Source organism: Labeo rohita, chromosome 16 (assembly GCF_022985175.1).
Source record: "Labeo rohita strain BAU-BD-2019 chromosome 16, IGBB_LRoh.1.0, whole genome shotgun sequence".
NCBI lineage: Eukaryota > Metazoa > Chordata > Actinopteri > Cypriniformes > Cyprinidae > Labeo > Labeo rohita.
In genome coordinates, this window is record NC_066884.1 from 30,896,396 (window position 1) to 30,908,621 (window position 12,226).

The 12,226-nt window shown below is 38.1% G+C and overlaps 1 protein-coding gene and 1 long non-coding RNA gene across 2 annotated transcripts in view; one reads left to right on the forward strand and one right to left on the reverse strand.

The window, feature by feature from the left end:
• Positions 1 to 12,226, forward strand: part of LOC127177872 (F-actin-uncapping protein LRRC16A) — a 426,319-nt gene that overhangs the window by 79,732 nt on the left and 334,361 nt on the right. Inside the window, exons 3-5 of the mRNA XM_051130392.1 lie at positions 8,166 to 8,216; positions 8,760 to 8,819; positions 9,029 to 9,150. Coding sequence (XP_050986349.1) covers positions 8,166 to 8,216; positions 8,760 to 8,819; positions 9,029 to 9,150 — 233 coding nt within the window. The remainder of the gene's footprint in view (positions 1 to 8,165; positions 8,217 to 8,759; positions 8,820 to 9,028; positions 9,151 to 12,226) is intronic.
• On the reverse strand, positions 3,044 to 7,337 carry LOC127179137 (uncharacterized). The gene is made up of 3 exons (XR_007829480.1): positions 4,394 to 7,337; positions 3,797 to 3,952; positions 3,044 to 3,149 (listed from the first exon to the last, which is right to left on the reverse strand). It is a non-coding gene; the product is annotated as an uncharacterized LOC127179137 (long non-coding RNA).

Genomic DNA, 12,226 nt, shown 5'->3' on the forward strand with positions numbered 1-12,226 from the left:
TTTTTTTTTTTGTTTATGTGAGCTGTTCTATTCAGTTAAATTGCGTATGTGAAAAAAGTGGTACCGTCCCTTTAAGCCTGCTCTTCCGAGAACGTGCTCCCTTGTAGAGGGAGAGTAAAATCCTCCATTTTGTGATGAAGTGACAGAGCAGAGCTGATGCCAATGATCGTGTCTGACGATTGCTGTTTGTGATGAAAACATTCATAAATTCATCATTTGCTAGGGATTTGGTAAGTTTAACACTTTTGTAATGTTTTTTTTTCGAAGTTTGTTGAAAGCTAATATGGTAACGATCGGTAAACAAGTGTCTACGCACTTGTAGGATAAAATCCCTTTAATGTATGTGTTTTAGTTAATGTATTTTTGGTTCAATATGGGTTTTGTTTTAATCTATATTCTGTGTAAACGTTATATTTGAGTCTGATCGAGCTAATTGCTTTAATGAGAATGTAAATTCAGCAGATAGCTGTGTCCTAATTATTACTTCTCATCCAGATATGCAAACTAAATATGGAAATATCCCTGTTATTGTTGGCCTAAAATACAGGTCAGGTTTTGTTCTGTTGGGACTGAAAGTTCTGGAAATCACTTGATGGCGAGCCCCCCACGGATCTGGACGTTCAATTGACTGAATAAACCTCCCATCCTGAAACTAAGGTTTTCTCCTATACGAGGTGGGATCTCAGCTTACACATTTTTTTCATTTTTCATCATTCTCAGTTGGAAGTACTGGGAAATTTGTCTTCCTGGACTCTCCTAAGGACACAAAGATTTTTATTTTTTTTATTTATTTTTTTTGTCTTCTACTGCCCATCCACATGGCATGGAGTTAAGGTTGAACTGTTTTTTCTCTTTTCTTCATTGACTGATGGAAAAAAAGGGAAATAGACTGATTTGAAGTTATAGAGACTAAAGGAAGGAACTGTTTGATTTAACAAAACTTGATTTGAAAGAAAACTGGAAATCCATTGGATTTGGGTCATTATTGACTCTGAGACACTTAACTGATTCACATTGTGAGTTTTGTTGTGAATTACGAATTTCATGAATGGAAAAAAATTCCTAAATTGATCTCACATACTTATAGATACATAAGTGTGTTTACAAGGTGCACCTATAGGGTTTGTATTTGTGTACAATTTGATATTTGTACTTTGTGAGACCGGTATATTGTTTATTCTTTCTGCTATCGTACCATTGTTTATATTCTTGTTTCTTTCTTTTACATTGGCCATATTTTATAGTAAATACCCAGCTGGCAAATAAAAAAAAAAACACATTGAATATTTTCTTGGCATTTTTTTTTTTTTTGTAGTTTGCAGGTTACATAGCCGAACATAACTGGTCCAAATAACATCTGCAAATTGCACTTGCAAAACAGACAAAATAGCACAAAGAATAACTTTTAGTTATTATAAGTGCACACAGGTGTTACATATTATTTCAGTATCAATAATATGCAGCCGAGAGAGAGATTTATATTTAATGCTTTTTCTTTGGCTATCTGAATCTGAAATCTGAAGACAATCAGAGAGAGATAACAACGTGATTTTGAATACTTTGACTGTTAGAATAATATTTTACAGTAAAGTAACCTTTGTTATAATGTCAGAATGTAATAAAGTCTGTAACACCCTCACAAAAAGAGCCCTTTTCTCCTCCTCCAGCCATTACAGTTGCTCACATGCAGCCGTGTCACACACACACACACATTCAGCAGGAGGCTCATGCTCCCCGTTGATCGGCAATACATGACCACTCAGCGCTTCCGTTTGTTTTGTGAATTCTCTGAACGCGACTCTGACATACAGCGGCGTTGCTCAGAATACAGAGGGCAGGGCGCTCCGCATGGCGTTCCGTTCTGAGCATTTCGGAGTGGTTATGGAACGTAATAGAGAATGGCTACATGCTTCAGTTTCAGCGCAGACCACCCCGGTTTAATGCTATGGTCATATTTCATGCACTGATTCTCATTCAGATCAGGCCCGAAGACTGGTTTGTTTCAGTAGACTTGAAGGACACATACTTTCATATCCAGATTGCCCCCTGACACAGGCGTTTTCTGAGATTTGCATTCGAGGGCACAGCATATCAGCTCACGGTGATGTCCTTCGGGCTAGCCTTGGCGCCACCCACGTTAACGAGCAAAAGGGATGCGCATTTTCAATTACATGGATGATTGGCTGATTTTGGCCCAAACAGAAGATGTGCTCGACAGCCGCAAACTCTATGCTCCAGCCGGTCGATTACGTATCTGGGGGTGCAGCTGGACTCGGTCTTGATGAAAGTGTGTCTGTGTCAGGAGCGCATTCGAGATTTAATGTTCGCCCTGGATACTTTCAGCCTGGGACGGCAGGTCCGGGGTCATCATGAGCAGATTCATATGCACTCAAAAAAATGATACGTTGGGATTACTTAACTTTTTTTATGTCAACAGGTTCCATGTAACTTGAGTTAAGTTGCCTTTAAGAAAGAATATTTATTTCAGTGAACTTAAGTTAATTACATAAAGTTAATGTAATTTTGTTTAGTTCAATGAATGTAACATTCGTTGTTTTGTATTAATCTATTTAGTTAATTAAGTTCAATTACTCTAAAATTAATATTGTTATGTTAAAAATGAGATAGGAAAAAAGTTTGTTTCATTGTTTATTAAATAACATTTTTACAATGTTTTACAAATTATTTTCAAAGTAAAATAAAAGCATGCAGCCTTTAAGTGAAAGGATTGACAAAAATGCTTTTTATACTTGGAAAAAATTAACAGCCTTCTTTAACGGTATAAAGTACACCTTCTTGAAAAATCAGCTAACAACCTCGTTTCAAGTTACAGTGCCTATGAAGGAGTTTATTTTTTAAGACCTGGACTTTGTTTAACAGCTTGTTGGCATTGAGTTCCATTAAAAACTTTTGAAACATTTCAAAAGTATATCTCAGATCCTGGGGGTAAGCCAAGTTTAATGCATAAGTTAGACCAACCATCATGGAACAAGCATTACATTGTCCAAGTTATCAAGTACTTGGATGCCTTCGATGATGACACCAACATCTTCGTATGGGTCTGCAACATCTGCCCCTTCACATTTGATGGCATAGATTCCGAGAGTGGTTTTGCTCATCAAAATTTGGGCTTCATCATGTTCAGTGTCCTAAAAATAACAAAAGACAAGTACAAATATTAAGTACAAAATAAAACAATTACCAATAGATCAAGGGTAAAAATAGGAACTGGTTTTAGAGAAAAATATGAAAGTTTTCTTAAAAAAAAAAAAAAAATCAACTGTAAATAGCTTACCATGTACTCCTTCACTAGGTTTGAAGGATCTTCATTTAGGTAGACCACTAAGGCTTTCAGGATGCATTCACGCTTTTTTTCAATGGTGATGCTCTAATCAAAATGAAATGAGAATTAGTACTTTTTGCTGTACATCTTAAATTTAAGTAGCATTACGCAAATTATTCCACTGCTTTATTTCACAAAAGTCAAGTGGTCCCAAATCAGGAGCACTGCATGGGATACACAATTATCTTGAACATCTGAGCTGTTTTAATTGTAGTTGCAAAAATAACTCTGTTAAAGTATAACAGAGGCAGAAAGTGATGCTTCAAAAGGAAAAAATCATGATATTTGGAGCTTTAGAATGAAAATTCACCTTTAACTTTTAATCCATAATTTTAGTATAAAAAAGATTGAATGAAGGAAGAGTTAAAAATAACAAAATAATCATATTTGGATAAAATACTAGTTTGGCCTATTATGAATTATGAGAATTGATGATGAATTTATAGAACATACCTGATCCAAAACTGACAGGATGTCTGTGATCTTCTGTGCAGCTACTCCTCCTTTCTTTTTGAAATTTTTGAGGAGCTGAGAGGAGAAATGATCAAGCTGACCCATGAATTTGGACACCAAAGGAATTGTTGTAATCCTACTGAATTCCACAGATACCTGGTACAATTTTCAAACAAAAAGAGAGAGACAAATCAGGGAGCTGATAAATTTTTGGCTTGAATAATAAAACGAGACATTAAATAACAATGTGCCAACACCACCTTTTAAGATTATTAAGTTATTAAAACTGACATTAGAAGGTGATAAAACTGCTGTACAAGCACAAAACAATCAGTTAAAATGGAGTAACCATTCCTTACTAGCAATTTAATGTCATTTACATTTATTTTGGGTGATGTAATGTATATAAAAGTTCAACAAGTATAAAATTTCACATAAATGCATAAAACAAAAATGTATCTAACTATAATGTGAAAGAAGACACGAGGCATATGGCAACTTCGTGACAATACTATACACAACACGGTATTACAAGTGAGTAATGATTCAAATGTTGTCATAGTCTCAATATAAATGCATAAAAAGTGAAAATCTCACCTGTCTGTTCACATAGAGGAAAACACGTTGTCGTTTTGCAGTGTAATTCTCCGTCTTTGATTGTCATAAAATGGCGTCGATCTAAATGAGCTGAAGAGTGATCTTGTGCTCACCTGTGCTTCCTTCCTTCTTGTGGTGTTTTCCAACTGCGCATGTGCAGATTTTACTCCACCTACTGACCGATGTGCGGTACTGCAGAAGCAACACAACTCTGTTGCATTCATTTTAATTAACTGAGCTGTGTAAATTTGAAGAATTACTTCTTTTAATTCTGTCAACACAACTCTAATTTTAACACTAACACTGTCAACACTAATTTTAATGCACAGATGAAATTAAATGAATTAATTTAAACATAATTACATTCTTTGGACCAACAAATACCATGTTTCATTTTTTTGAGTGTGGATAACGTCAGTGGTGTCGTACATAAACCGCCAAGGCGGGGTACACTTGAGACCCTTTATGAGCAGGCAGCACGCCTCTTGTTGTGGGCCGATCGCCATCTGCTTTCCATCCTGGCAGCATGTCCCAGGCTGTCTGCACAGCAGGGTGGAAGTTATCGAGGAATGGAATCCCTCACTGGGAATGGAGACTGTACCCCGGGACAGTGGAGGTGGATCTGTTTGCGACAGAGGAGAACACACATTGCCCTCTGTTCTTCTCTCTGTCACACTCCCGTTTGGGCGGGGACAGGCTCACAATGCCGTGGCCGAATGCCTGTCTGTATGCGTTCCCCCCCATTGAAGATTTTGCCACAAGTGCTACACAAAATCAGAGAGGAGAGAGCGTCGGTGTTGTTAATCGACCCATACTGGCCCAACAGACTGTGGTTTCCTGATCTGCTAGCGATACTAACAGCTCCCCCTGTGGCTGATCCCGCTGAGATGGGATCTCCTGTCTCAGGCAGGTGGCTCGATATGGCACCCCAACCCCGAATGGTGGAAACTTCATGTGTGGATGGTGTGCAGGAACCACTAAACCCGGGCTCATTGTCCCACCGGGTGATGGACACAATCACGGAGGCGCGAGCCCCTTCTACGAGATGTTTGTATGCTCTCAAATAGGCAGTCTTTATGAAATGGTGCGAATTGAATGGCCACAACCTGGAGAAGTGTCCCAAGTCAGACATTCTAGGGTTCTTGCAACAGCGATCGGATGGTTTATGGTTTATGTTGCAACTATCTCAGCTTTTCACGCTACTGTCTACGGATGTTCAGTTGGTAAGCACAATCTGGTGATCAGGTTCTTGAAGGGTGCGAGATGGCTAAGACCCTCTCGCCCTCCCACTGTGCCACCCTGGGATCTGACTGTGGTGCTGGGGGCGCTGGCACAACCTACCTTCCAGATGCTTCAGTCTGTTGGTTTGAGAGAGCTGTCATTTAAAGCTATACTGCTGCTCGCCATGGCCTCGGTCAAGAGCATAGGGGATTTACATGCGCTCTCCATGAATGCTGACTGCATGCAGTTTGGACAAAGTGATTGCAACGTCACACTCAAGCCATGATCAGGCTACGTGCCTAAATCATTATCGACGCTGTTCAGGGTACAAGTGGTAATGCCACTTTCTGCCTTCACTCACTTTCATCAGTCTAAGCAGCTGTGCAGGGGGCACCAAACGACAGCCCATCTCCAAACAGCGGCTTTCACAATGGGTGGTTGATGCAATTGCTTTGGCTTATTCTAGCCAGGGAATTGAATGTCCTATTGGTGTCATTATTAAACACGTTTTTAGTTGTGACCAGCAACGCCCATCCTTAGGGCGACGGCGCAATGTTTCCTCCAATAGACGGCTGAATCTGGATTCAGAGTGATATGATTGGTTTCCCAAGGGGGTATGTATATCCAATCCCCTTGGGGCATTTCGTAGGCAGTCTATGATTGGTTGGGAATTGCTCTATGTCTCTTGCGAGTACAGTTACTGTTAGCTCCGCTGAGGGTTAGTTTTCTCTTCGCTGTTCACACAGCGTTGTTTTCTACAGTCCCCAAAAAGTTAGCTTCTGACACAATGTTGAGTGCACCGTCTTTGATAAGGAATGTCTCTGGTTACTATTGTAACCTTGGTTCCTTGAAAGACGTGAACGAGACATTGCGTACTCATTGCGTCTGTTCAGTCGGAAGATTCTGAGTTTATGCCACCAAGACAGCACATTATATAGCGGCGGAGGCCCTGCCCGTTGGCCAGCGAAGAGTTGCAACTTGCACTGACGTTGTGCAATAGGATTTCAGGTAGGTTAGGAAGGAAGGGAGTCCCCTTCTGACACAATGTCTCGTTCCCGTCTTTCAAGGAGCCAAGGTTACAACAGTAACCGGAGATGTTTTGTTTACTACACAAATACTGAAGTGCACGACACTCGCAGTGATTTCAGCTTCTGTCGTCACACTAAATGAGGACATAAATACATGAACAACATCTCCAGAACTGCTCTGAGAGTCACTTCTTGAGCATTTGACGGTTTCATTTGAGTAAAACTATCATATCATATAATAGGCTACAAAATATAACCTGTCAAAATATAAGTTCTGTTTAGCTTAAAGAAATTGTCAGAAATATATTACTGTGGTTCAGTAGAATATATGCAATACTACTACTGCAACAATTATTGCAATATTGTTTAAAATAATAATCACACAATACGCTAATTTTCCATGTTTTAATTTTTGCTTTTGTTTGTTTGCCAAAATATAGTTATTTTGATTAAAAGATTTCTAGTGTCACATTGGCCATGATTAGATGACAAAAATTGAGACATTTCAGTTGGCTATTGAACTAAGTTTGCCTATAATAGGCTATTAGTGTTATAGTTTGATGAAAATAGTTGCGGTCTTCTTAACTTCTACAATGAAGCTATGAAGACATTTTTAACATGTAAGTTATTGAATACTTACCAAATAGCAAATACTTACATTTCCCCAAGCTATTTAGCTGTAGTACAGTATTCATAGGCTTAATCATGAAACATACAGTGACCCCACTTTTAACTCTCTCTTTATATCACCCTTATTGTAGATGAATGCAAAGAGGAAGACAAGAGTAAGAAGTGCAGTGTGGGAGTACTATGCTCAACCAACACCAAGGAAGGCAGTTTTTGTCAGAGCCCTTGTTATTCTTAATTTGACATTATTATTATTATTATTATTATTATTATTTATTTTTTTACACCAGCACAGTCAGAAAACACTAGTTTACCAATGAATAAAATATCTCCTTACTATTTTTTTCCCCGGCACATTTATTGTCATTACTTTTGCCAGTGCTTTGCGACAAGCTTTGTGTGCGCACTTCAGTGAATATTTACAGAGGTTGTGTGCCAGGATCATGGACCTGTTTTGATGTGTTTTCACCCTGGTTTCTGTTCCTGTGTTTCCTTATTTGGTCGTGTTCCTGTCCCCGTTTAGTTTGATTATAATCCCATGCACCTGTGTTTCCCAGTTACCCCATGTACTTAAGTTCCTGCTTGTTCAGTTTTCCCCTGTCACGTCTACTTGTTGTATACGTGTGTTTGCTCAATCCTCTGTTGTGGATTATCTCCTGTGTTTGTTTATTAAAGACTATTTACGTTTAGTCGTGCCTCCAGCATGCTTCCTAGGCAGCGTTTTCGTGACAAAGTGTTGATGTGTCCCCGATTTTATACTGTTTACAATGTTACTTTTTTTTTTTTTTTTTTTTTTCCCCTCAGTTTACTAAATTTAGGCTCACTTTGGAAAGATGTATGCAGTGCCTTGTGGGAAATTGAAAAATTGAAAATGTATTTATATCTCTTTTGTATAGGCTCTGTCATCTCATCGAGCTTACCTCCTTAGTGCGCGAATCCCTACCAAGGTAAGAGTTTCTTAGTTTTTGTTATCGGTTTTAAGTATTTGCTTTTGTAGTCACAAAACAATTTTAAGCTCTCTAAGAGGGTTTGCAGTGACATAAGCTGTTAGTAAATCTGGCCCTTAGGATCCAACAAAACGTTAATACGTTAAAACGTTTGAACATAGATACATGGATTTAATTTATGAAAATTATGATTTCATGGCAAATCTATTATGCACATATATCAAATCAAAATTCTAATAAATTCATTATAGAAAATAACTGGCAAGAATTGATTTTCAATAGAATCATGACCCCAAGAACCACACTTTCCAAATGATTCCCACTCATAATAGAAAGTCACGTGCACGCACACAAACAGCACTGACAAGTCTTCATTTGAACTATAAATACTATAAAACAATGAAAACTATAAAGCAAGCCTTATTATATGTTATTACTTAAAAACAGTCCCTGCAGGTGTTCTAATATTATATATTTTTCTTCCTCTGTTGTGTTGTAACACCACTTTTTGGGTCATTTATTCGTAGTGTTACTCTGTTATAGGTAGAGCAGACTTTCAATTATCTTGAGATTCAAGGCATCACATGTAACAAGCCCGCACAGGTAATAAATTACAGTTACTCTAAAATGGTCTGATTTATGTACCATTTTATGGTCTGCCATATGTATAAAATGTTTTTTTTTGTTTTTTTTCCCATCATGTTTTGTACAGACAAAAGTCATTTACAGAGTTTTGTGGTGTTTATTTGATGTTTAGTCCCATGATGTTTATTATTCTTATGTTTTTTGCCTATGGTGATGTTGTGCAACAGTTTGCAGTAGAATATGACCGAGGTCAGATATCTCTTAAGATGGCATCTACAGAGGAGGTGAATGAGGTGGTTGCCCACATAGGAAGCTGTGTGAAGAAAATCTGTCCCGACCTGCCTCCTCTGTGAGTATAATAATAATACCAAATAGAAGAAAACATGAGAAAATGGTGGAGTCAGTGTTTGTTTATATACACCCACCGGCCACTTTATTAGATACACTTTGCTAATACTAGGTTGGACCCCCTATTGTCTATTTATTGTGGCATAGATTCTACAAAGTGCTGGAAACTTTTTGGTATTGACATCAAGTAATTGCTGGATATGATGCAGTGTTTCCCCTAGGTTTACATCGTTGTGGTGGGGGGGTCTTTGGTGCCAACAGTACTTTTTATTCGGTCCTCTCTGTGTAATAACAGAACATTAGTGAAAAAGTAAATAAAAAATTCTTAGTTTCAACATTTTGAACAATAGGGCCCTACAATCTTTTTTTCTTTTTTTTTTCAGAAATTGTTGTGTTTTAATTTTTCTGATAATCAAATGAAGGTATTAAACATTTATTTATTTTTAAAATGAAACCCTTTCATTTTTTAGCATACAAAGAAAGGTTTACTGTTAAAATTAATATATGGAAGAAAAATTGTGTGACTATTCAATTAAAAAACGTTTTAATAATTCTAGTGTTTTTTTCTACAGTTAAGTGGTTAATCTTGTAATATTTATTTTTATCATTTACCTGTTTTATTTAAATTTGGCAGAAATAGGAATATATAAACACCTACATTATACTGTACAAAAATAATGCAAGACTAATATATTTCTGTTACATGTTAAACCGTACTTTTATTTTGACGAGTTTTCTCAAATGAGACGTAAAATTCACACGAAGTGACTCTCACAGCAAGATTAAGTTTGTGTGTTCATGTCATATAGTAATCAAAACCGAGTCTCCGCCATTCATACATACAGAGGCAAACGGAACAAGCAGGATTCATATTTAAACGGTCTTTTTGCGTTTCAGTATTCACAGACACTAGTGCATATCGCAATCCGAATTAAGTGACAGACCAACTTTTGGTTTATTTAAACAAAAATCAACAAATTCCATGGCATTCCGCACTATAGAGTACAATCCGGTTTCATGAATGGACTCGCGATACCGTCGTTTTTGCGGAGGAGAAATTGTACTTTAATAAATCACGACGTCAAAACCGTTCAAGATAAAATCCAAATCCGCTTGCAATTTAACATCTTCAGTATGTTGGCATCATGTTGACAAAGTTTTTCCAAAATTCCACATTTAAATTAAAATAGCAGACTTCCTATTCGTTGCAGTTAATGGATGTAAATTAGAAAGTTGTCCGGCTTGATGAGACTAATATACATTCCAGGTTTGGTGTCTGTAACTAGTTTTTGAGCCTGTTAAGGGTCCCAAAACCTTGACAAAAAATAAGAATAAGAATAAATATAGCTGCAAGCAGCGATGACGGGCCCTCGCCGCCAGTGCAATCGCCATGCCGGTAGCATCAGGAAAACGGTGCCCAGTGGGTACATGCATTTACAGTAACCCTCTGGCAGTTTGGATTTAAGTGTTTCAGCAATGAAAGGGTTAACCTTGGCAACACTTTACCATGCAGTTTCATTTATTAACATCCTGGGGTCGGCTAAGGCGCTGGCAGGAGCACTCGCATTTTTTCCAGATGACAGCAAAAAGAACTTGAATTGCTCCCTCAATTGTGATTGGACACATAAAAGTAATACATCACCTGAATCTGTAGAAAGTTTAATTTTATTTGTGTATGCTCAACATATAAACAAATGTTCATGTTTTTTTTAAATAAATAAAATATACAGGGTGTCCTTTCAGTCTTCTCAGTCTCCGTGAATATCCAGTTGAAATGCGTCACTAAAATGAACTAAAACTCAGAGAATACATGACACACAAACATGACAGATATATCTATAGAAAGCTTGAAATGTTTTAAATGAATTAAGTTTAATCGAAAACTTGTTTTTCCTCTCTGAGCTCATTACTGCTAATTAGATCACGCCCATGCGCTGTTAGGCGCTATTGTTAACAAACATCCACGTGAGAGAAGCGCGACATGACCGCCCACATCAACCCGTAAACAAAGCAGCAACGTGTTTGTCGGATACTTTCGTTTTTGAAAGGCGGTGAGAGGAAAAAGCCTTGCATCTACTCCAGATGAGGACGCACTGAGAGGAACAGGCTAAGCTTGTTTATCTCACAAACAGAACGTGAGCGCGGCTACAGGCAGCTGACGAGAGGACCTCTTATACAGTGTAAGTAATGTTTCTTATTGGCATTAGATAATGTGTTGTTGTGACATAAACTTGAATGCATTTACTAGCTGGGATTTTCAAAGCTATAATTCCTGAAAATGTGTGAAATCGAGTGCAACATTTTGAAATATCATAGGCAACTTTTCAGTGCATCTGTAAGGCGTCAGGAACGTTTTATGTTTCATAAACAAAATGACATAAAAGTAGGGCTAATGTTTAGACGATATAAAAGTAATGTCAAGTCAAGTCAAGTCACCTTTATTTATATACCGCCTTTAACAATACAGAATTGTGACAAGGCGGCTGTACAGTATTAAATGGGAAACTAAATTAAATAGGTACATCAACAATGCCAAAGGTAACAGTAAACACTCACTTTTCAGGTAAAGGTAGTTAATCAAAAACAATAAAATAAAATGCAATATTGTGTTAAGAGAAAGTGTCCCCAACTAAGCAAGCCATAGGCGACAGCAGCAAGGAACCAAAACTCCATCGGTGACAAATGGAAAAAAACCTTGGGAGAAACCAGGCTCAGTCGGGGGGCCAGTTCTCCTCTGGCCAAAGTTCCCGTGGTCTTGTGCCGACAGCCGTCTAGGTGATGTGGTCTTCACTGTGGATCCGTTTCTGGGGCTCATCTACTTGATGTGGACTCCGCTGACATTCAGGGCTGTAGAGGTCGTCTCTAGGTGCTGATCCACCGTCTGGGCTGGGTTCGGACTGGATCCGGGGGACTGCAGTGACCATCTGATCTGGATACGGACTGGATCTGGTGGTTAATGTGACCTCGGAATAAGAGAGAAACAGACTAATATTAGCGTAGATGCCATTCTTCTGATGATGCACTGAGTACATCGGGTGTTATGGGAAGTGTTCCCGGTTCCGGTTGACCTAATTAGT